This window comes from Cryptococcus neoformans, chromosome 9, assembly GCF_000149245.1.
Source record: "Cryptococcus neoformans var. grubii H99 chromosome 9, complete sequence".
Lineage (NCBI taxonomy): Eukaryota > Fungi > Basidiomycota > Tremellomycetes > Tremellales > Cryptococcaceae > Cryptococcus > Cryptococcus neoformans.
The window spans coordinates 615,307-638,370 of NC_026753.1; the positions used below are offsets into that span (position 1 = coordinate 615,307).

The window sequence follows — 23,064 nt, forward strand, 5'->3', positions numbered from 1 at the left end:
TATATAACTCGCTGCTGCTATTATTATGTGTTGTTCGTCCATGAAAAGTCGCTAAAGACGTAATTTGATCGCAATAGCCAATCTGCCAGCCAAAGCGGTTGAAAATATACGAATCATACATTTCTGCCAGGATGGACAAATGGGCACCCATAGCTCCCTCAAAACCGCAATTCCAGTCAACGTCTCATCTCTCAACTCGCTTTGCTTCGGTCCTCAAGCCTTCAAAACATGGTCCACGCTCAAGAGCATCTGCACAGTTCATAGGTAGATGGCCAGAAGATGTCATACTTAGGATTATCGAGCTATTACCTATTCCCGATCTACCAAATGCTGCGAGGGTCAACAGAGCATTTGCCCACCTGGTCAAAGACGAGAGAGGTTGGGAATGGAGATGCGGCCTTCTTGGCATGCAGCAAGAGTCCATTGGTGAGCTGAATGCATATTGACACTCAGCGCTGATCCGATATAGCTGGATCCACGTCTAATTTGAAGGATAGTGAGCTCAAGGCGCCAATATCGACTCAGAGGAAACCGTCCTTTCCAGCCCAACAAGCTTCAGTTCTTGAAGACGACTTTGGGGACTTCACAGGGCAAGAGAAGGACGTATTTGAAGATGTGGATTTTGGGGATTTTGAGACCGCTAAGCCGACAATACCTCGAGGCAAATCTGGCCCCAATACACAGCAATGGGGCACTTCGACGGAACAAAATCTTTTGGACTTTGAAGACTTACCCTTACCTTCGCGACCGACGGGCAGCAGTGGCTCACATGGTCGGACTACAGGTTTCTTTGCTCTTCCTCCTACTATGTCTTTGCCTTCCACCTCTTTTTCATCGCACTCGCCAGGTCCATACTATTTCGCCTACAAAACACACCACCTCTCTCTTCTGCCCTTCTGCAAACACCTCCGATCATCCCCATCGCCTAGCTCAACACTTTCTCTACTCTTCCCTCCCTCGCCCGCCACTGCCTTGCCACCCTCACTTTCCCATCAATCATCTGTTTTACTTTCTCTCATACATTTTCTGTCACCGCAGCTTCAGCCTTTACGTGACTGGGGTTTCCTTCGCCAAGCATTACTAGCAGCGGCTGATCGTTTTGATTCAACCTGTCTTGTAGCGTTTGAAGTGTCTGACGGAAAGAAGGACGAAGAAGGCATGAAGGAAGCTGCTGGAAGTAGTTGGAAAGTTTGGGAAGCTGGTGGTGGGGAGAGGGAAAAGTGGGAATGCGGAAGAGTGTGGGTAGAGAAAAGAGAGGTATTCTATGATACTGCCAGGTGGGATTCCTTGGAAAACATTATGTGAGTTCTAAATATATCATTTTCATAACACGGCTGCTGGTTGACGAGTGATTTTGTAGTAAGGTACAAACCCAGTCAGGAGCTACAATTCGCCAATTGGATTTTACTCCCATGGACGCATTTATGTCACACGTCCTTGAAGCTTTCAGGATAGATGCTGAGACGGCCCATTCCGTTTTCCCTTCTAAAGCAAAGGTGGTTTTATCATTTTGTGACAGACTATCTAACGAAGTTGTGTGTTCTTTCTTCTACACAGTTGAAGCAACTTAACTACTTGAACTGACAAAATAGATCGGCGAATACATCCATCCCCTTCTTTCCCAAGCACGAGCGATTTCGCAAGATTTGTTCTTGCGTGCTGCCGCTGCCACCTTCGTCCAAGCATGGAAACTCGTGGATGTAGCCATGGGGGTGCTAGGGGATGAGCAAAATGTAATAAAGAAGGAGCAATTTGAGGATAGCGTGTGAATATAATCATTTTGATCCTTAAACGAAAAAATTGTGCTTACATACTGCGGTCCTTGCAGGTTTCACATGTTTGAAGAGCACCTGGATGATTATTTAGATGATGAAACTGAAAGGGTCAAACATCATCTAGAGAATATCTGCCGAGAATGGGAGCAGCAAGTAAGTTCCATCAGTTTTGATTTGATTCGCAGCTTATGATTTATTAGCTGGGCACGAGTGATTCTGCACAACTTTCCAAGTCACACATCCCTACCTTCCTTACCTCGGCCAACCCTGACCAAGTTAAGCGCAATGTCCTTGCCTCGTTCAAGGATGCTTTGCTTCTTCCTGTCACCATCGTACCCCGTACTGTCACCTTCGGTGTCAACGCGATCGTTAGCGGCGGAACTCAAGCTGTGAGCGGCCTGGCGATGCTCAATCCACAAAAATGGACCGGTAAAGGAGGAGTCGTCAAAGGGATGGAAGACGGCGAGGAGGTAGTATTTGAAGTGACAGATGTGGACGAAAAAACAGCAGAAGATATGACGAATGGCGATGTTAAGGAAGAAATGAGAGTGACAGAAAATGTAGAGAACGTCAAAGATGCTCTAGAGCCTAGTCATGCGGGCAGCTCAGACGATATCCATGCGAGGTCAACAGCTGGTTCACTGGAAAGCTCTCATCCATCCACCCCTAGTCCGAAAAACAACAAATCGTTTGATCGCCTTCAGCTTCTCGTTTCACTTGATACCGCGTTAGAGTTAATTCAGGTGGATCGAGATTCCTTGAAACGAGCAGAGACGTTTGTGAAATATCCCGGGAAGGTCGGATCGAAGGTGAGAGAGGCGATCGAAGAGATTTTTATCTTCCTGTTAAAGGCCGTTGGAGATAGGCACATCGCCCCTGGATTCAAAATGTAAGTGCGTTAGATTTGAGGAAGTTCATATTAATCGTTGCGTAGAGCTACAAACCAGATGAGCACCTACAAACCTGCTGAACACGAAGAAACAACTAGCGTTGCGCCTCTTTTACAGTTTTTCGAACTCGTCCACATAGGTGATACCATCCAGTCTATGGTTCAAGTCTATTTCGATAAAGAGTTATCGCCATATGTCGATAAAACGGACTTTTTGAATGCAGTTATGAGGGAGAAAAAAAGGTTTGAGAGTGTCCTCGACGACGCCGTGGCTGCTGGACTTAACGCTGGGATTGAGGTGCTGATGAATCAGGTTAGTTATATCATGTTGATAATATCATTCAACAACGAAAGTGCTGATGGACGACACAGGTTGAACATATAATACTGGTCAAGACTGGCCCTAGAGAGTATTATCCCGTTGAGGGTACGCCAATGGAGCTGGGCCCTACACAAGGTTGTAAAGAGGCTATCATATGTCTCGAGATGCATTGCAACTTGTTAAAGGGGAGTACCTCGAAGGAGGTACTGGAAGTTTTCTATCAGGAGGTGGGGATCCGTTTGGAAGCGTAAGTAATCGAGATCCAAGTCCCGCCTGTAGAGATGATGTTGATCGCCAATCTTTTCCTCAAAAGCATCATTCAGCGTCATATTAAGCGACAAATCATCTCTCTAGACGGTGGCTTTCAAGTCATTGCAGATTTGAACGCATATTATGACTTTGTCTCTTCGCTGAAGCAGCAGCGTATCACGGATGATTTTTCTGATCTCAAAATGCTCGGAAATGTGTACATCGTGTCTGATGCAAAGGATTTGGCGCAGATTGTGAGGGATGTTTCAAGATATGGGAGCGCTTTTACTCCTGAAGAGTAAGCCTATCGATAATTTCTATCAAAGCCCGCGCCCTGACAGAGAATAAGTATCTACGAGTTTATTCAGAGAAGATCTGACTGGAAGAAGATTGAAAAGACTGTTGACAAGGTCAGCTTTTAACAAGCCATACAACGTGCTGATGTAATACAGGCAATGTATGCCTTATCCGTCAGGGAAGATTGTGTTGTCATGTAGAACGTCATATCACAACATATGTCATTTGAATCACAAACTGTCGATTCTGTTTTATAGTCGATGGTACAAAATTACGGCTTTCGCACCGAAAGAAGCACTCGGTCACTGGCCAGCACTCTCTAGAATTTTACAGTGTCATTATCAAATAGCTGTGCGGAAGGCCAGCCTCCGAACAGGGCAATTGTCATGAATTCTATACGCAAAAGCGAGGGATACTGAGGGGTTATATCAAGATTGTCAAAAAGTGGAGATAAAGTATGAAGATACTAAGGTTAGATATTGATTAGTATCCGGCATCCGTACGAGCTTTCCACATCTTGGCAGCGAACGCTTGTCCCTCCGGTGAGTGCAATGAGTAATCTTCGGGGTAGACAACCCAACCGTACGTGCCCATGGGGTCGACGCACTTTGGAGTATCAGTGGTGAACCATGAACATTTTCTGTCGAACTTACGTGCGTCACCCAACCATTATCGTCAATCTTTGCTACAACCCCATCGAAGGCTTTTTCCGCTTTAGCAGTCATGTCTTGGCTAGTCAGGTGAGGTGCGATTTCGAGGAAACGATAGTAAGCTGCAACAGTCAAGGCTGTCCCTGCTGTATCTCCCAATGCTAAGGTTGAGTTGTCTTGTAGCATATAATCAGGGAGCAGACTGTCTTCCTAGAGGACTGTCAATGTTCAAAGCAAATGGATGGCAGGGAAGGCGTACACCAAGTTGATCAAAAAGGGCTTTGAAAACACCGGCAATTGTTTGTTCGGCCTCAAACTTCAAAGAAGACAAGTCTTCAGCGAACGGAGATGTTTTCACAGATGCGAGCTGTAGACAGTCAGTTGTGATTAAGTCTGTTCCAGAAGAATAACTGACATTGCGCATCAGACCGTAAGTCATCCATCCATTACCAGTTGCCCACAATCTTGCATCCGTTGCAGGGATGTGTTGATATATGAGTTGGTCGGTGTCGAGCATGGCTGAACTTTCCAAAATGAATTGTTCAAGGGCCTTCTTTAATAAGCTATCGTCCGAAATGTCAAGCCCAAGATAGGCCAAAGAGGGGGTGATCATATACCCCATGTCGGACCATACTTCAAATCTCGCTTCTCTCTGAGAGATAGTGCCTGCACTCTTTCATCAACATCCGTTTTGGGAATCAATCAAACCTAAATATACCGTTGTCACTTGTGGGCCCGTTGAATAAGTAGTCGAGCTGGTTTCCCACTGCCCAGGCGTAGTCTTCTGGACATCTTAGTCCTAGCTTGTCTCTGAGGTCGTTTTGTTTCGCGAATTTTGCTAGCAGCCAGACAGCTGGTATCAAGGATACAGGATCTCCCAACGCTCCGTCACCTCCTACTAGAGCCTGAGAGACGTGGGCATGAGGTGTAGTATCAGGAAAAAGATAATCCTGTAAACTCTTACTGAAATCTTGCCCTGGTGCGCCAGTCCAATTATAATGTGAAATAGCATCCGTCGCTATCTTCAAGACGCTCCAAGGAATGTCCTCTCCATCGAATGCGTTCGCGTCCCATTCGAAGGGACTCAGTTTGGGGTAATATACCTCCAGAAGAGTCTCTGTGAAGGCCCCTATTTCCCACGAGTGCACTGCTATGGAGTTGGCATTGGAGAGAATGGAAGGTATGAGGGAAGTGAGGGTTTTGTAGGAAGAGGCAATGATTGATGGGGACGCCACTATCGAAGGGAAGGCGAGGCCTGAAACAGGGGTAAAGGAAGTCGTTACTGGCGTTGAAGAAGTTAAGGTCTCTGTCAATGAGGAACCATTGGCGACAGTGGCAGGTGGCGATGTAAACATCGCATTGTTAGCCCGCTCATTAATGGTAGAGCTACTCGTAACACTGGCTATTTTGGAAACAGTGGCAGAAGCTGAGCTTGGCTGATTCCAAGCTGCAGAACTTCCCCTCAGTTCAGAACCAGAGTTGGTCATAATCGATTGGGCTGCCTCATGTGACAAGTCTGAACCCTTTCGCGTCAAAGCGACATCCTGCGGGTTATGCGGATATGCGTGTGTTTGAGTAAGGCAGGTAAACGCAAAAAACAAAATGTGTGTTGCGAAGAAGGAAGGAATAAACGAAAGGAATGAAGGCAACATCGTTAAGTTCAATGGCAGTTGGTCGGCGGGTAAAACAAACGCTCGAATGAGCACTGAAAAGAAAGAGGAAAGGCAAGATGAAGTACGAAGCGAATGACAGCTTCAAGTTGCATTCTGATGGAACACATGGACCAAGTAGACAAGTCATGGTCAAAATACGTCGCGTCAATAAAGTAACTTCCTCATCATCTCCATCAAGCTAACAGACTACTTACTCCTCGCGCAGCGTACGTACATCACCTCTGCGGAGAAATAAAACTTCGGGCATCCGGCGACAATACGGACTTGTGCAATAGTTACCAGCGAAGCATAACCCAATAGCAAACATAATAAGACACAATAAATAAGGTCAAAGGTCTAAATAATCGAGTAGCTTCGTTGTTCGGGTCTGCTTCGTCGGACTATTAACAAACTAGTCAAACACGCTAAAATTTGGTTCAGCTGTTGTCTAGGGACAAGGCGCAAAAGACCACAAAGTTCCGAAAGAGCTCGCTTGGTGCTGGTTTTTAATAGCTGATGTGCATTAGTACGTTTCAAATACGTATCAATTTCCTTAATTTTTTCGACTTCCGCCTATCTTATTTTTGCGGGGACCACCGCTGCCAAATTTGTATCGGGATTCTAATTTATATTTAACTTACCTTTTTGGTATGGGGGGCTTATCTAATTTTCTGGAAAAGCTGGGATATGCATGGGTGCAGTGCTGGCCAATTAGGGACTAGGACAAAATTTGTGGTCCCGAAATTCTCGATTTTCTCCAGACATCCATGAGAGAATCACTTGGAAATCGCGTGCGAAATTAGATTAGCAGAGTGAATAAGATAAAAACGACCTCAGATGCACGCTGCTAATTTAATCCGCCTCCCCTAATTTTCCCCATACTAAATAAGGAAACGGAATCAAAATAAGATAACGCGCGACAGGAAATAAGGTAAGGAAAAATAAGGAAATTTATATTTGAAACGTACTATTATGGTGCAGATGCATCTACGCTACAGTCAGCGATGGTGGACTGTCTTCTGTTTTTAACTATCCTCAAGGTGGAAGATTTTGGTTCAAACATACACGCACTGCATATTTTCCAATGATAACTATATCATTATTAACACTACAAACCTTCCGTATTTGAAATCAAAATATTCCTGAACCCAACTGAGTACACAATTGCTATAATAACCAGCGATAAACCCGGATTGCTAAACTAAACTAGGCTGTACTTCACAAGTCTCAGCTTCTCACAACTGATATTTAAAGCCAGCCTCAATTTGTACGACAGAGGGGCCTGAGACAGGCAAAGGATCCCCACGCTCAATCTTACGATTCTGGCGACGGAGATAAAGGTAAGTCAAAGCCGCGAAAGCAATAGTCAAAACACTGGCAGCTAAATCTACTCCGAATGCCGCGACATAACGGGGAGAGTCGTAATAGAGATACGATGTCCAAATGTTGGGGGTGTTACAAACAGCGTTGATACTGTGGCACTTAATCAGCAAGTTCTCCTGTGGGACTTTGAGGTCTAACCTACATGGCAATGGCAATGGCACGCTTGACCGCAGGGCCTGTGATGGATGAACTGATCCAGGACAGCACACAGCAGGTTGCACCATAAAATGAGGAAGGAAGAAGACACATAGCAACGTATCGTGGAGCAACTTTTGTAGTCGATATAGCGATGATATTGGCGATAATGGTGATAAAGAAAGGACAAATGATATGAAGTGTTCGTTCATTTTTCTTATCCGAATGCCAACCGATTATCAAAATGGAAAAGCAACAGAGGACGTAAGGAGGGCAAGTGATGGCGAGCGTCACAGTGCGGTTGAAACCAAGGCCAGAAACTGCCAAAAATCGTTAACTTTAGACAAAAATGCATCAACAGAAATCTGCTTACCGACAACAGGGAAGAAGTTGGTGACTGAAGCCGCGATGTAATTGCAGTAAAGAACTGCACAAAGGAGCCAAGTCTTAGGATCGCATGAGGCCATTTTGAAAGCACTCCAAGCGGTGACTTCATCTGTCGCATCCTTGGACGATCTATCAACTTCCAATCGATAGGTGAGGCGGTCCCTTTCTTGCTGTGAAAGCCATCTCATGGTTCCGGGCTTGTTGGGGATGAACAATGCGAAGATGATGGCAAGACCAACAGTCAAGACGCCTGTTCCCTATCAGCGACCAGTTACGCTTGATGGATACTGCCATTACCTGCTTACCTTCTACGATGAAGAGCCACCTCCAACCTTGAAGACCATGGACATCGTTAAGGTTGAGGATGGCCAAAGCAAAAAGACCACCGAAAGCATTTCCGATCTGGGATCCCGAGTACAGAATGGCTGTTCTAAGGGCCATTTGCTTCTTGGTATAGAAGCAGGAGTTGAGGTATACAGCACCGGGGAAAAATGCACTCTCTGCGAACCCAAGAACTACACGGCATACAGCAAGACCGGCATAGGACTGGACAGCGCCAGTGCAACCGGAGATGATACCCCAAATGGCACACATGACACAGATGTCTGGACAAAGGTGTTAGCCATTATTTGTGAACCCAAAAAGGGATTAGAGACTTACAAACGCCTGGGTAGTTGATTTTTGAAGCGAAGATGTTACTAAAGACTTGAAGACTAACATATCCAGCGAACAATACGGCGACGCATGTATTGTATTGAGTTGTTGTAAGTCCAAGGTCGTCCATGATTCCGGCGATTTTGGCTGAAGAAATATTCTGTCGATCAAGATAGTTGCTGGTGTAGAAATCTAGTCAGTTCCTTGTCAATGAACTCCCATGGCACAACCTAACCTACAGAATGTAAAGTGCCATTAACACTGGCATTAAGAGCAAATCCAGCTTCAATGTTGCCTTCTTATCAATAGAGTTGACCTCTTCAGGGCTGAGTCCAACCAAGGAATCGGGAATCTTGACGGCAAGGTGGCGGTCAATGCCATCATCGAGCTTTTCCTTCTCGCTGATTACCCGATCAAGATGTTCTTCACTCAACTTCTCCTCAAGCGGCATAGCGTTGCTGTTATATATGGTAGAAGGACGTGGGAAGGATATTTCTGGTTGGGCAAACAAAATCAAGCAGTATGGGGATTTGAAGAGCACATGATGGCATTAAATATGTAAACTCGCGGTCCGTGGTCGAAGCAGAGACTCCAGGGTCGTAGTCGAGGCACCAGACATAATCCTCCTTTCCTTTGCCTCTGTCTTGGTATCGGGTCAGACGGAGACCTGGAGGCCCATATTTGATTCCCTGACTTCGGCACATTGGCGTTGGGTCCTGCGGGGCCTCTAGTGGTTTAATGCCTGAGGGCAGCAGATAAACATGGCGGTTGCCCAGCCGGACGACAAGGGACAACAAAGTAATTTCCTTCTTCGGATTCAAAATTGGGATGCTTCGGGTGAACGAATGTGTTGTGGTTGAGGGTTAACAATTCAAGGAATTGATTTGACATGATGCCGAGGAACAAGTAAGGAAAAATGGGCCAGAAAAAGCATTAGTACATAGAGCAGCAATATTCGACCAAAAATCACCTACATAAAGGGGCTCCCCAATTCCGGTACTTTGCGGAAGGTAGGTATTTAACGGCATTTGTCGGCATTAGGTTCACTTGTTGCTCGTGTATATACATGGCGTCATCCGTTTCCAGCTACTTGTCCTTCTTACTGCTATTGCCTTAATTTTGAGTGCCTAGCTATCAGCTGCCTGCAGACGACCTTTGAAGATTCACAATTCAAAGATTATAGCGAAAGAAAAAAAATATTCTTAAAACAGGCCACGTGCTTGAAGGTAGGAAGCCAAGCCAAACGGAGGGGAATAAGGTTTTCTTGTTACTCACTACTCTCTTTGTTTCCCAAAGGACCTATCTGATGACCAATCTTAAGACATGATGGATTTGGAATAGTGAGGACGGAATGGAGCGAAAAATCGGCGAGAACCAACAGACAGCCGAGTCCTCCGTCCTCTCACGCAAGGACAGACGGGCAGTTATGTAGATTTGTGCAAGTGATGATTGTATTCAATTCTTCAACCACCACCGAGAGAGCGATGTAGATTCCCTTATTTTTGCATGAATGTGTCCGATATTAAGAAGACATGCACTACGGGAGTGGTGTCCCATAGCAGCAAGAGCCGATTTTTTTCTTCCAAAATCAGATTAGATAGCAAATATCGGCGTATCATGCGATATCCGTGATTCTGTTCGCGTTGCCTTACGTTGCTGTGGCGGCCGGTCCGTCATTGACTTGGAACGGAAGCAATTGTTGAAGACGGAGGCGGGGTCTAGTATTCGGTACTTGTCGGCAGCGTTGAAAAAAAGAAAGAGTCGGTGGACGAAGAGAATGTTTCTTGTGAGTTAAGTTATTGTAGTTTGCAGCCGAGCATATTCATGGAGGAATTTCCTTCCTATATACCATGCTGGGCACGATCCATCTCAGAGGTGGGAAGAGTACATCATCTACCCATTGTTACCTCGTAGATCTCTGCCAACCTTGATTTACCTCCCCACATAAGAAAGACAGTAACCCATCAATTGCCGTCGGTAACTTCGGTCCGAATTTCTGCTCGAAGACCGCGCTCAAGTCCGAGCGTCTAGCCGACCTTTATAAAGAACGTCACTATCAATGGGACATAAGTTTAATCTCATTACTGTCCATTTCTTGCCCTCGAATACCTGTCGGATCATCTAGTCATAATGTCTGCCAACCCCCCTCAGCCAGTAAATGTTACCACCGATTCATCTGTGAAAGCCGACCGGGAGGCAGTCTACCTTCCTCCTTCCGAGCTGGCCTTGAGGTATAACAAGGGCCTCCAACGTCCCCTCGCAGTGCAGCCTCATCCTAGTGCTGCCCAAGTTGGCTCCACTAATATCAAGAAGATCGAAACCTTTTACCTGCGTCCTAGGTGGCTCTTTGTCCGAGTCGAGACGGAAGGAGGTGTCGTTGGGTGGGGTGAGGGAACTCTGGAAGGTCACACCGAAGCCGTACAAGGTAGTATGAAAGACATCGCCAGAAGGTGGGTCTATGGTTGTCCTTTACAAACATACGTGCTTACCATGTGCAGATTGATTGGATGGGATGCTATGAACATTGAAGAAATCTACACCTACCTTTACCGGCATCGATTCTACCGAGGTGGTGAAGTCCTTATGTCTGCCATGAGTGGTGTGGACATCGCTCTTTGGGATATCAAGGGCAAGATCCTCGGCGTTCCCGTCTGGGAATTGCTCGGCGGCAAGGTCCGAGAGAGATGTGATGTTTACGGCTGGGTGTAAGTCCTTCAGAATCTTGACAATGATTGGGCTAATAAGTCTCACAGTGGTGGTGACCGACCTTCTGATGTAGCAGAACAGGCCAAAGCCAGGAAAGAACAGGGGTTCCGCTTTGTCAAGATGAATGGTTAGTTCCCATGCAACATATCCGCTTACAGATGCTGATAACCATGCAGCGACTGAATCCATTGGCTGGCTCGACTCCCCTCATGCTCTTGATGATACTGTAAAGAGACTGGCAGAAGTGAAGGCAGTTGGCATTGACGCTGGACTGTAAGTGTGTGTTTGTCCCTTTATGGGTAATAGAAATTGATTGGATGTAGTGATTTCCATGGCCGAGTGCATAAAGGCATGGCAAAGCAGCTTGCTGCTGGCCTCGAGCCCCACAGACCTTTCTTCATCGAAGAGCCTCTTTTGCCAGGGCATGTCAACGAGCTCAAAGACTTGTACAACAAGACCAACATTCCCATTGCTGTAAGCAGCCTTGCTCGCATACACCTTCGTTATTGGTCTAACTATTTTTGTTTAGCTTGGGGAACGACTTTTCACTCGTCTTGATGTCCGACCATACCTTGAAGCTGGCTGTATCGACCTCATCCAGCCTGACATTGCTCACGCTGGTGGTATTTCTGAAACAAAAAAGATTGCTATCATGGCCGAGTGAGTTGTGCCCGTCCTTCCTGGTTTGAGACGGAAAACTGAATATGTAGTAGAGCATATGATGTTGGTCTTGCACCTCACTGTCCTCTCGGTCCCTTGGCCTTCGCCGCCTCTCTTCATGTCGGTTTCTCAACGCCTAACTTCGTCATTTGCGAAATGAGCTTGAAGATGCATTACAACGTGGGCAAGGATCTCTTGTCCTACATGCTCAATCCTGAAGTTTTTAACATCGAGAATGGCTCTATCGGGCTGCTTACTGCTCCTGGTTTGGGTATTGAACTCAATGAAGATATGATTAGGAAGGAGGCAGCTGAAGCGGCTGAGCTCGAACCTTGGATTAACCCTCTTTTCCGAGGAGAGGACGGTGCCATGCGAGAGTGGTAAGGGATTGATTATAGACAATTTGAGGCTATAAGGTAGACTATAGGATCCTTTTGAACTTGAGGTGTCATTGTAGTTATGCCATGTATTTGATAACTCATATTTCGCTCACCCCACAAAGTAGTGCTCAAGCATAACTATAAAGCAGAGCGTTGTCTAACAGCCTCGAACTTTTAGTTAAGCTAACATAATGGATAGATTGAAATGTATTAAGTCTTGGCCGCATGGGTCGTCAGGCAACATAGATACTACCACTACTGCATAGCAGATGTCATGAAGGATCTAATTTTCGAATTTTGATTCTGAGCATCCTTTGGCTAAACACCATTGTTATCTAGTGGAAGAATGCAGGTCGACAACGGTAGTGTAGTATATCGCCAAATCTACGAAAGAAAGGGACACTCCTTCTGATGCATTCATCATCTAAACATGTATGTGATTAGTATCATTACAAGAAGTACTAGAAGGTTATCTTATAATTGGTAGTCTTCCAGTCAGGTATTTGTGATAAGACCAGACAAACCGATACGAGAAGAGATGGCATAGATACATGCAAGACGTCATTCAATATTTACAAAGCCAAAAAGGCATTAACAGTACTACACTCAAGTCAACAGCCTGTCAATTAGGTGATCATCTAAACGGAAAACCGCTTCCTTCGCCTAGCGTGAAGTCATCCCAGAAACCCTTCAGATCAAAATCAAATTTGGTGTCCCCATAGTCAAACATTGCTTCGTGTCTCTCTGAATTCGACGTATTACTTCCTTCCACGTAATCGGGATTAACTTGGCTGTTCGTAAGGAAAGACATGTCGGGGAAGGGCGGAAGTTGAAAAGCAGGAGTGGGGACATTATTCTCGGTCGAAGCGTTGGGAGGTGCTGGCCAAGGGAAAACAGAGGATTGATCTTGGCTTGTTTGGGGGGATGCATTTGAGTTGGAGGTCGTTTCGATGGGCTCAGGAGAGGGATAACGGGACGGAACCGCCTACAAATAGACGTGAATACACAGGTCTAAAAAGGCTAATTGTGACTTACACTCGCATCATGGAGCTCTTCCAGTCGTTTAGCCAACATCCTCAACATTTGTCCGTAACGAACGGCTGGATGGTCCTTGTCAGGACAGGATAACACCAATCCCGTACACACATGGTCGACTAATTCCCTAATCCTGCGATGCTTTAGCGCGATCTTAAGCAAGTCTGCCGACGTGGCTTACCTATGCATATCCTTTTCTTCTACAGCGCCAGAGTAACTGCTCTTTAACGCAAAGACAGCAGCATACGATATGTTGATGAGATAACGGGAAGGAAGATAGCGGAGACTGCCCATTTGAGCAAGACGCAGAGAAATATGTAGAATCTCGTTGGCAGCTGCAATGGAATCGTAGATGTAAAGAGCATCGGGAGACGTTGCAGAACCTGAGAGTTTTATCAACATTTGATCCAAGTTGAGGTATGAATGTCAGACATACCTCGAGGAAATATCTGCACTGCTTGTCGAAAGCCATCTCGACCAATCGAAGCCTCCTTATCTCCACGCCATTGAGCTCTCTTTATATGTGCAGAATATCCGAACGAAGAAATGTATAATCTGCGATAAACATTAGCAGCGAATTATTTTATCCGAAACTATGCGTTTTCTCACCTAACATAATGGAATGTCATCCAGCTTAACTCTTCAAGGGTACGATTAGACCATTGTTTAGGTTTCCAGATAGTACGATAGCTGTCAAGGGCTGAAAAAGAAAATTAGTATTTACCGTCTCCAGTAACGATAAGACCGAACGGACCTCGCCTGAAATGGTCCAAGAACAAGAAGTACTCTCCCTGTTTGACCAACACTTCTGTTCTAAGCTTGCTTGGATACAGGATGTCATGGGCGTTCGTCATCACTTGAGTGAGCTCCACAAGGGATTGCATAAGCGATGCCGAGTCGTCATGGGCTGTCCCATCCAGCTCTGCCCCCGGAGACAATTGCAGAGGGAAGTTGAGTCTGGCAGCTACCTCTCCCGTCTGTGATATGTGGGAATAGCCCACAAAACACAGGGCAGGGCCTCGAGACCAGAAAGCGAGACCTGTTCGAAGACGTGCTGAGAATGTTAGCCAGAGGTTGTTTGATGAAATGAAATTGGACGTATCTATCGTTCGGTCATATAAATAACACCAGGTCCAAACACTTCTAGCTCGTTCTACATCAGGAGTACGACTGGATTCGTCAATCTCCAACGAAATTTGATCCACTAGATGTAAAGGTCAGTGCGAACCATGTCATGTTAATAATCATACTCACACCCCAGGAGATATGCCGCGCGAATGGCCAAACCGATCAAAGACCAGCTTCTTCTATTGTCTGTGCCATGCACTCCAGCCGACTCAGTCCCAGGTCCGGCAAGCATATCTACACTTGTTCCTCTTGGAGGTGTTCCCCTTTCTCTAGGAAGGTGTTCTGCAAGAAGGAGCACTCCTTCTACAAAACCAACTGATCCAGGTAGACCGGTGAAAGAGTAATCGCTCATGGCGTCTCTGATCACTGCCCATGTTTTGTCGTGAACATCTTTGTATCGACTATCAGACGGATGTCTAGACGCGACAGCGATTATACAGGTAAGAAGGAAACTATCATTGTGAGCGAGGTCGAGTAGTTGCTCCCTGCATCTCGGGATACGGGCAGTTTGGAAGATAGGCTGCAAAAAAAGTCAGCAGTACTACAAAGACCCAATATACATCACGTACAAGTGCTGGGTGGTAGTGCCGGAAAAAGTTGTCTACCATGGCATGAAGGCCATGTTCGTCTAAAATGCCAGCTTTTATCAAATGAAAATCGCCCAACTCCCTCATAGGCGCTTTGTCTTCCTCTCCAACATTCCAGGTGACCTTCTTTGGATCGTGTGGTTGTTTCCTTTTACCGTCTTCTCCCTCATCGTCTCCATCAGTTGCAGCATTCGCCAGGATCTCCAAAGCATCCATTTCGTTGCTCAAGTTGGCGTTGACAATCTTTCGATTGCTGGGCTCAGTTTTCCGTTTTTTGGAGCGATACTGTGGTGACAAAGCGGTGGTCGACGCTGTAGATGATCCGCCCAATGAGCCCGGAGTAGTGGTGTCAGTGTGATGTTGTGTTGAGCCCACGGAATGCATGGTCGGATAAGTAGTAGAACAGGGAAACACTTGATGTTTTCCTTGATCTTCGGTACTGGTGGTTTGTTGCACTGTTTCGTTCCAGATGCCAGTTTGAGTAAAGGGCATCCTGCTGGAGGAATCATCCTTATTGGGGGCCGGTTTAGGAAGCTGGGGGAAAGAAGGATTGACAGATGAGGCCGAGGCAAGAGGGGGACCTTGTTGATTGAGAGCCCGGGACACGCCGGGAGGCCCCTGAGTTCCGCTTGAATGTGCATTGGCACTTGAGGGCCTTGCTGCTGCTTGAGCAGGATAAATTTCGGCCTGCGGAAGATCCAACGGTTCTTCCCGTAAAGCAGGGTCAGCTACAGATGTTCTGCGACGCCGTTTCTGCCGGCATCAAACACATTGTCAGTCAAAATGTCGCATGACGTGACATGTTGACGCACGCTAGGAAGAAACACACAGTCACGCTGCTCCCTTCGACAACGCGAGCAGGGAGGTTCTGAAGGGGAGTTTACATCCCCAACTACCCTGGTCTCAGCCACGTTCAACTTTGGAAGAAAGGGTCACGCACGGTCGCAACGAGCTTTTCTGAGTCGGCAGTTGGTCTATCGATTTCAGGTGATTCCGATTGATCAGAAGCAAGCAATAGACTCATGTCAGTTTGATTGTAAGAAATCCGGCCTTTTAGATACTCACACAAGCCCGATAACCTCGTTTAGGAAGGTTCTGGCCTTGCTTCTTCGTCTCGGTGAGCGGTGCGGCTGTTTGAGGCAGCTGTGTGGGATACGTAGCGGAAGCAGAAGAACTGGCCACTGGCAGCTGTAGGCCTGAAGAAGAGGCTGCCACGCCGTATACATCCGCCCTTGGAGGCGGAGAAAGTCTGGAGGGCGGATGGGACAGCATGTCGAGAGGTGCAGCGGTGTTACCCCTGTGGTAGTTGTTTCCCCCGGCAAAGGTTGCAGCCACTGACGGGTTCAGCATGGAAGCTGTAATTGCCACTAATAACTGAGTGGAGTAGAGTTAGGAGATTGTAGTTGCTGGATGGGGTGACTGTAAGGAGGAAGAGATGCAGTTGGGAGATGTCCAGTTTGAGAAAAAGAAGGAATAACAGCATCGTTCCAGTGGAAGTGGCTGAGAATAGCTTCGCTCCCCCATACCATTCCCCCACGCGATACCCCACAATGAATAATCCCCCGGTTATCGGACCGAGTATAGCCGGTACACCTGACCAAGAGCTCCGCTGTCTGGAATACGGCATGTGCCGACGCGCTCGTTGTTTGTCCTCATTCAGGAAAAGCATTTTAACGAAAGATATTTTTCTTTAAGTACTACATAATTAATTATTCCCCTTCGTCCTGCATAATGCGCAAATGGAGGCTTGCTCCCATCGAAGACGACTGCCTTTTCTATTTCAATGAATGAAAGCTCATATTTGGCGCCCACTTTTCGGGTAACCATGATCCGTCAATTACCTAAAGCCAACAACAAAATGATGACGAAAGCGGATCGGTAGCTGTAGGAGGGACGAAGAAAGACCGACGACAGGTAATGCTCGTGGCGACGGTATAAGACGGCATCGGCCCGTGAGGCCCGGCTCGCATTCGACCGAGGATCCTCCCGCCTGGTTGCAGCATTGCCATTTTGTGAAGCAGGGTATATTACAGACATCTGCTTTCATTTTCTTGTCTTTTCTTGTCAGTTCATCCACGAGGTAAGTTAGAATAGTCCCATATAGGCTACGATCAGTCATTGACCTCATAAAAGCCTCACCTCTCTTTACTCTAAGCTCACAGTCAAATCACTCGAAAAACATACATCCAGTCATGACTACCAACAATACCTCTAACGGCACGCCTTCTCGAGTTTGGGCGGGCGGCCCTTCAGTCCCTTTGGTTACCGCCATGAACGACGATGAGAGTATCAACTATGAGGCATTGGCTAAACAAACCGTCCGATTGGCCAAAGCCGGTCTCGGTATCGTCTTGCTGGGCACCAACGGAGAAGGTCAGTCGCACAAATGTGAAGAAATGAGCATAGTCTAATTTTTGGTTGAATTTCAGCTTCCCATCTCTCTCCTGAAGAACGCAAACAGTGCACTGTTGTTGTGCGGAAAGCGCTCGACGATGCCGGCTTTGTCAACGAGCCGCTCCTTGTCGGTACCGGAGCTGGATCTGCCCAGACGACCATCCAGGTGACTAAAGAGGCTGCCGCTGCCGGTGCCAGCCATGCCATCGTCATTACCCCTGGGTACTTCTCTTTTGCTATGGGCCGTGACCGTAAGGCCATCAAGGACTTCTTCCGAAAGGTCTTTGACGAGTCTCCTATTCCCGTCATGATTTACAACTTCCCGTGAGCGCAATCAGGATTATGTTTCCTTCGAGCCATACTCACGTCCTATTAGTGGAGCTGCTGCCGGCATCGATTTGACTTCTGATGAGATTATCGAACTCTCCAACCACCCCAACTGCTTCGGTGTCAAGGTTTGTCGATCCACATTACCTGCTTACACCCTCAAATCTGACTTCTTTTGTAACTAGCTCACTTGCGCTATGATCGGCAAAGGTCACCGAATTGCCGCCTACACTCAATCCCCTGAATACCTGGCTAAGCATGGCAGCTTCCTTAAGAGCTGCACTGCCACCGGCCAGTTCCAGGTCCTTCCCGGTTTCTCGGAAAGCACCCTTCCTGCCCTCGTTTCCCGGCACACTGGTTGCATCACTGGTACCGGTAACACCATTCCCAAGACCATCCGACGACTTTGGGACAAGTCTGTTGCCGGTCTTCAGGGCGATTCCAAGGCACTCGCTGAGGCCATGGAATTGCAGGACCGAGTTGCGGAGGCTGATTGGACTATCGTGAAGGCCGGTATCCAGGGAACAGTGAGTAACCAGCCAACAGCAACATGGTAATCGCTCATCGATCTTCTTAGAAATACTTCCTTGATCACTATGTCGAGAAGGGTTTGGGCGGTGCCGTCCGACTACCCCTTGGTACAATCTCTGATGATGTTAAGAAGTTGATTGAAGTTGACCTCAAGGGCGCTTGGGAGTTTGAGCGGTCATTGTAATGCGTGCAAGGATGAGATATGTAACACACCTTATTGAAAGCTGCTGGCTTAACCATCTCGCATGTTGACTAAAAATTGCTCTTGGGATCTCTTTCTAAATGATTAGGTATTGTGGAGATGCAGAACAACATGACGATCTGGAAGTATTCAGCCATGATGAGATAGTTCTTTCTTTTATTGAATTCTGACCCAAAGCCGCCATCTCTTCATCATGACTTATATGTGGGGTGAGTTTATCCTACCTTACGCTAATTCAGGGGAAGATTAGGGCTACTGTTTGTTGCGTGTCTGGAAGTAAGTGCCATAACAACTCCCTCGTTTTTGTGTCGGTAAGCAAATAATAAGAACTTGCATTTTGGAGAGGACTACTTCAATGCAATATGGACTACAACGTGTAATAGTTTCTGTTGGAAGTCTGATGTACCTGGTGGTGGGATAGACGAAGGTGGTCAAAAGGCAACAGGTGGAATGGATGTACGTAGGTATAAGGAGTTTACCAGAATTATCGTCACAGATTCCCATTGTGCAACATCTCTGCATGCTATATAACATAGACTTCGCCTCAGCTTCGTGAATAATGCTTCTTGATGGCTTTCTCAAGAGATGAATGAAATGAAATAACGGACGGAAGACCGCCGACGACAAAGTTCAGGAGGGCCTGTTATCTGCCTATCTGCCTGGCGGGGATCAAGGGATCTCCGCGAACACCGATTAACCGAAATGACTCGAGATTTTGGTTCCCTGATTTTTACTGGACCGATATTTGTTGACCATTCGTCCACCGCCCGCCATCTCGAGCCTTTCCTGCTCTCTCCCCTCCTCTCAAGTCTTCCACGCCATGTCCTCAGCATCCACACCCACCGCTCCATACCTTGAGGACCTCGTCCGCAACTCGCTAGACCAAAACCTGCCCTGGGTCGTCCAGAAGTACGGCGGGACGTCGGTTGGTAAAAGCCTGGACAACATCACCAAAATTGTCGGGTACGTGTTGACGGCTTGCATTCATTGTATACGCACTAAAGCTTTTGTGCAGGTCATATATCGACAATGGCTCTAAAGTTGCTATCGTTTGCTCGGCTCGTTCTACGCAGACTAAGTCACTCGGTACCACGAATCTCCTCCTTCAAGCTTCCCGAGAAGCTCTTCAGCCGGCAATGTCTTCTTCAGGTGACGGCCGTTCCGGCTCTATGTCTGGTACCGCCACCCCTTTCTACCCCAAACGTGTTGGTTCAGGCTTTTTTGGCAAGGACCAATCTACTTCCATGACGTCTTCCGTTTCGTCCCTCTCGCAGCTCGAGTCTCAACTTGGAAGGTCCGGCAGCCCCAGCCCTTTTCAAAGCAGTTCTAGCCGATCTCCTCCCAGAAGTCCGGCCACACCCTCTCAAGATTCATCCATCAGTCAGGAACCCGCGTTCCATGCGACTGTAGATCTCATCAAGAAGGGCCATTTGGAAGCTGCTCGGGCATCATTGAAGGGAGGTCCATTGCGTGATGAGCTTGAAGAAGAGATTGAAAGGGATTGTGAAAGCCTCAGAAGTTTCCTATATGCTGCTCAGGTGCGCCTACCTATACAGTGCATGACATATCCCTAATACATCATGCCCAGATCATTGACGAAATCAGCCCAAGAAGCCAAGATTCCATCGTCGGTACCGGAGAACGGTTGGCGTGTAAGATCGTCGCTGCTGCCTTGAGAGATAGGGTATGTAGCTTGTTTTAATGGCTACAGCACATTACGCTGATGGTTAAAAAGGGCGTGGACTCTGAGCTCGTTGTTCTCGACAACATCGTTGATGCGTCCATGTCTGCTGCCAGCGAGGCAGTTTCTGTTGATGCTGGTGATCAGGGAGTCGCGCAACTTGGCCAAGAATTCTATGACCAGCTTTCGTTCAGATTGGGTGAGAGACTGAGAGAATGTGGCCAAAGAGTTCCTGTTGTGACTGGTGAGTGTTTACTAGCGCATGCAAGGCCTCGATAATTTCCCGATCTCTAACTAATCCTTCTCATAGGCTACTTTGGCCCCGTCCCCGGCTCCCTTCTTGCGCAAATCGGCCGTGGATATACGGACCTTTGTGCAGCTCTCTGCGCTGTTGGTTTGAAAGCCTCCGAATTGCAAGTATGGAAGGAAGTCGATGGTATTTTCACCGCGGACCCTCGAAAAGTACCTTCTGCCCGTCTAGTACCCATCATCACCCCCGACGAAGCTGCGGAGCTCACCTATTACGGCTCAGAAGTTATCCATCCTTTCACTATGGAGCAAGTTATCCGAGCGAGGATTCCTATCAGGATCAAGAATGTTGAGAATCCCTCGGGCGCTGGTACAGTTATCTACCCTGACGTCGGCTTCCCCCGGGGCTTGGACACTGAACCTCCTAAGGCCGAAAGGATCGTTGAAGGTGTTGACGAGAGAATGCCGACTGCTGTGACCATCAAGGATGAGATTATTGTCCTCAATATTCACTCCAATAGAAAGACATTATCTCACGGCTTCCTCGCCAGGATCTTCGGGACATTAGACAGGGCCGGTGTCGTTGTTGATCTGATCAGCACCAGTGAAGTGCATGTAAGTCTTTATCATTCTATGCCCAAAATTCTCCTCACAGCTCGCTGCAGGTATCCATGGCTATGCAAGACTTCCTCAACCGAAAGCGCCTGGAGCGTCTTGTTAAGGACCTTGAAAAAATCGGCGAGGTCACTGTTTCAAAGGACATGGCTATCCTCTCTCTTGTCGGACGTAATATGAGGAATGCCATCGGAAGTGCTGGTTTAATGTTTGCCAGTTTGGCTCGGGCGATGATCAACATTGAGATGATCAGTCAGGGTGCGAGCGAGATCAATATCAGCTGTGGTAAGTCCATGGCCTAATCTTTGGACAAAGGAATCAAAACTTCAGGAGCTGATAGGTAACGGCTCAGTGATTGAGAACAAGGATGCTATCAAGGCCCTCAATGTTATCCACGAATCTTGCCTATCTTATCCCAGATCCCCTGCCACGGAGATGGCGGGTTTACAGCTTCAATAGAGCGTTACATGAAGTTGTTGCAAGGGTCCTCTGAGACAATTGGCAGATATAATAGGTGCCGTTATGGCCAATGTGATTTTTCTCTATGCAGTTCAATGCATGGCCGAAGAAACGATATCAATAATACTGATTATACAAACAACTGAAATTCTACGAAAAAGACAGACGTGATAGGATTCCAGAGTAGGTTAGGTCGGAAGTTAGTCGTCGAACTTGATGCTATGGGTTTGAAGAGTAATTTCTCCACCGACATAGCTCTGTAATTCGTTTTTGTTAGCACAAAACAGCCAAACTAGACAAGGGTACTGACACCACGCTTCTTCTTGTTCTTCTCCTTCCTGAAGCCAGCACCACGGGTGACAATCAAGTCCCTTGAGGCCTTGGCTCCATAGTCGTTAGCACTGGCACCCGTACGTTCCCTAGCCTCGAAAGAGTTATCCATCAACCCTGGGTCATGGAAAGTGACACTATCGGCTTTGATTCTCTCAAACCTTTGCCCCTGCACCCTTTTTCCTTTGCCACCGACGGGGGTTCCGGAGGCACTCGCGGGAGTGCTGGTTTCCCTGCTGCTGTTTGCTTTAGGGGCTGGAGTAATGGTGGAGGTGGATGTGATGGTTTCTGTCCCGTCCACGAGCTTGCGCTTTTTGGTGGTCACAACAGTGACAGCAGGGGACTTTGGTGAAGATTCCGAAGCGGATGAGGATGATGACGATGAAGAAGAAGAGGAGGAAGAAGTAGAAGGAGATCTAGCCTTGCGCTTGCCGATGACAGGTCGAGCCTCCTGCTCTTCCTTAGACTCAGACTCTGATTCGCTGGAAGACGACGAGGAGTCAGATGAAGAGGAGGAGCTGGAGGAAGAAGAGGAGCCGGAAGAAGAAGAGGAAGAGGAAGAGGATGAGGAAGAAGAAGAGCTTGAGCTGGATGAATCGCTCTCGCTACCGCTTTCGCTTTCGTCCTCGCTCTCCTCATCACTGCTCACTTCTTCGCCGCTGGAAACTTCAGCTTCAATGTCCAAGAATCCCGAAGCCTTGCCGGAAGACTTCAAGGTTGAGCTGCTAGAAGAAGAGCCAGAAGAAGACGAGCTAGAATCGGAGTCGGAATCAGAGTCCGATCCAGATTCAGAGCCGGAAGACTCGGGAAGAGGGACGGTGGCAGGGTCTTTTGCATAGAGATCAGTTAATTTACGCCATCCAACAGTATGGGACGAAAACCTACCAACTGCCTTGATTGACTTCTCGTCATCAGAATCAGAGTCAGAATCCGAATCAGACTCAGACTCAGATTCAGAGCTGCTAGAGTCCTCAGCCTCAGCCCTTAACAATGGTTAGTACATTATTGTGATCCCAATCTTAGACGCACAAAGTGGCGGCAACGGCAGCTACAGCAGTGGCAGCCCAAGCATTCTCCAGCTTGTCTTCCTGGCCTGGCAAAAGCTTGACACCGGCTTCTTTCTCAAGTGACTTGACGGCCTTGGTGTACCCTCGCTTGACAAGGTATGCGAGGACAGCGGCATCAAGTTCGGCTGAAGGCTTCGTGGACATCGTGGCTTGTGAATATAGAATCGAGAGTTGCGCGATTAGATTAGCTGTGGTATCTGAAGAAATTTCACGAAAGATAAAAAAAAAGAAAAAAGCAGCGGCGATCACCGTGATAGAACCTTTAATTATTTTTTCTCTTGATTATTTATTTTAAGAAACAATTTTTGGGTAATTTCTCC

General features: G+C 47.2%; 8 protein-coding genes and 2 non-coding genes; 6 read left to right on the forward strand and 4 right to left on the reverse strand.

The window, feature by feature from the left end:
- The first annotated feature begins 7 nt into the window (after positions 1-7).
- On the forward strand, positions 8-6,541 carry CNAG_04341 (recyclin-1). XM_012196113.1 has 14 exons: positions 8-426; positions 470-1,301; positions 1,361-1,535; positions 1,593-1,765; positions 1,829-1,928; positions 1,976-2,664; positions 2,710-2,977; positions 3,037-3,233; positions 3,300-3,533; positions 3,585-3,645; positions 3,688-4,299; positions 4,366-4,558; positions 4,610-6,007; positions 6,061-6,541. The coding sequence occupies exons 1-11, from the start codon at positions 132-134 to the stop codon at positions 3,730-3,732; spliced, it is 3,069 nt and encodes a 1,022-aa protein (XP_012051503.1). The 5' UTR covers positions 8-131; the 3' UTR covers positions 3,733-4,299; positions 4,366-4,558; positions 4,610-6,007; positions 6,061-6,541.
- Positions 3,711-6,349, reverse strand: CNAG_04342 (hypothetical protein). The gene is made up of 6 exons (XM_012196352.1): positions 6,050-6,349; positions 4,901-5,948; positions 4,598-4,848; positions 4,442-4,549; positions 4,186-4,392; positions 3,711-4,138 (listed from the first exon to the last, which is right to left on the reverse strand). The coding sequence occupies exons 2-6, from the start codon at positions 5,832-5,834 to the stop codon at positions 4,016-4,018; spliced, it is 1,623 nt and encodes a 540-aa protein (XP_012051742.1). The 5' UTR covers positions 5,835-5,948; positions 6,050-6,349; the 3' UTR covers positions 3,711-4,015.
- Positions 6,542-6,882: 341 nt separating the features above from the next.
- Positions 6,883-9,319, reverse strand: CNAG_04343 (nicotinamide mononucleotide permease). Its single transcript, XM_012196353.1, has 6 exons — positions 8,633-9,319; positions 8,400-8,572; positions 8,045-8,344; positions 7,726-7,989; positions 7,360-7,672; positions 6,883-7,307 (listed from the first exon to the last, which is right to left on the reverse strand). Exons 1-6 carry the CDS (start codon positions 8,842-8,844, stop codon positions 7,070-7,072), a joined length of 1,500 nt encoding a protein of 499 aa, XP_012051743.1. The 5' UTR covers positions 8,845-9,319; the 3' UTR covers positions 6,883-7,069.
- CNAG_12845 lies at positions 7,030-7,669 on the forward strand. Its single transcript, XR_001046124.1, has 2 exons — positions 7,030-7,174; positions 7,263-7,669. It is a non-coding gene; the product is annotated as a hypothetical RNA (non-coding RNA).
- Positions 9,320-9,513: 194 nt separating the features above from the next.
- On the forward strand, positions 9,514-9,888 carry CNAG_12846. Its single transcript, XR_001046125.1, has 2 exons — positions 9,514-9,619; positions 9,690-9,888. It is a non-coding gene; the product is annotated as a hypothetical RNA (non-coding RNA).
- A 323-nt stretch (positions 9,889-10,211) lies between these two features.
- Positions 10,212-12,365, forward strand: CNAG_04344 (galactonate dehydratase). XM_012196354.1 has 7 exons: positions 10,212-10,843; positions 10,892-11,098; positions 11,147-11,226; positions 11,276-11,372; positions 11,423-11,573; positions 11,629-11,759; positions 11,813-12,365. The coding sequence occupies exons 1-7, from the start codon at positions 10,524-10,526 to the stop codon at positions 12,141-12,143; spliced, it is 1,317 nt and encodes a 438-aa protein (XP_012051744.1). The 5' UTR covers positions 10,212-10,523; the 3' UTR covers positions 12,144-12,365.
- A 312-nt stretch (positions 12,366-12,677) lies between these two features.
- Positions 12,678-16,335, reverse strand: CNAG_04345 (specific RNA polymerase II transcription factor). The gene is made up of 12 exons (XM_012196114.1): positions 15,955-16,335; positions 15,830-15,863; positions 15,702-15,781; positions 14,872-15,642; positions 14,429-14,822; positions 14,277-14,378; positions 13,929-14,225; positions 13,784-13,874; positions 13,611-13,729; positions 13,356-13,557; positions 13,175-13,307; positions 12,678-13,124 (listed from the first exon to the last, which is right to left on the reverse strand). Exons 1-12 carry the CDS (start codon positions 16,237-16,239, stop codon positions 12,774-12,776), a joined length of 2,859 nt encoding a protein of 952 aa, XP_012051504.1. The 5' UTR covers positions 16,240-16,335; the 3' UTR covers positions 12,678-12,773.
- A 268-nt stretch (positions 16,336-16,603) lies between these two features.
- CNAG_04346 (dihydrodipicolinate synthase) lies at positions 16,604-18,468 on the forward strand. XM_012196355.1 has 6 exons: positions 16,604-16,969; positions 17,023-17,262; positions 17,319-17,607; positions 17,660-17,738; positions 17,796-18,137; positions 18,188-18,468. Exons 2-6 carry the CDS (start codon positions 17,082-17,084, stop codon positions 18,323-18,325), a joined length of 1,029 nt encoding a protein of 342 aa, XP_012051745.1. The 5' UTR covers positions 16,604-16,969; positions 17,023-17,081; the 3' UTR covers positions 18,326-18,468.
- A 601-nt stretch (positions 18,469-19,069) lies between these two features.
- Positions 19,070-21,577, forward strand: CNAG_04347 (aspartate kinase). XM_012196356.1 has 7 exons: positions 19,070-19,306; positions 19,359-19,881; positions 19,932-20,027; positions 20,079-20,268; positions 20,335-20,888; positions 20,939-21,173; positions 21,241-21,577. The coding sequence occupies exons 1-7, from the start codon at positions 19,164-19,166 to the stop codon at positions 21,345-21,347; spliced, it is 1,848 nt and encodes a 615-aa protein (XP_012051746.1). The 5' UTR covers positions 19,070-19,163; the 3' UTR covers positions 21,348-21,577.
- CNAG_04348 (chaperone) lies at positions 21,364-22,997 on the reverse strand. XM_012196357.1 has 4 exons: positions 22,707-22,997; positions 22,563-22,660; positions 21,658-22,505; positions 21,364-21,604 (listed from the first exon to the last, which is right to left on the reverse strand). Exons 1-4 carry the CDS (start codon positions 22,886-22,888, stop codon positions 21,548-21,550), a joined length of 1,185 nt encoding a protein of 394 aa, XP_012051747.1. The 5' UTR covers positions 22,889-22,997; the 3' UTR covers positions 21,364-21,547.
- Between the last annotated feature and the right edge of the window lie 67 nt (positions 22,998-23,064).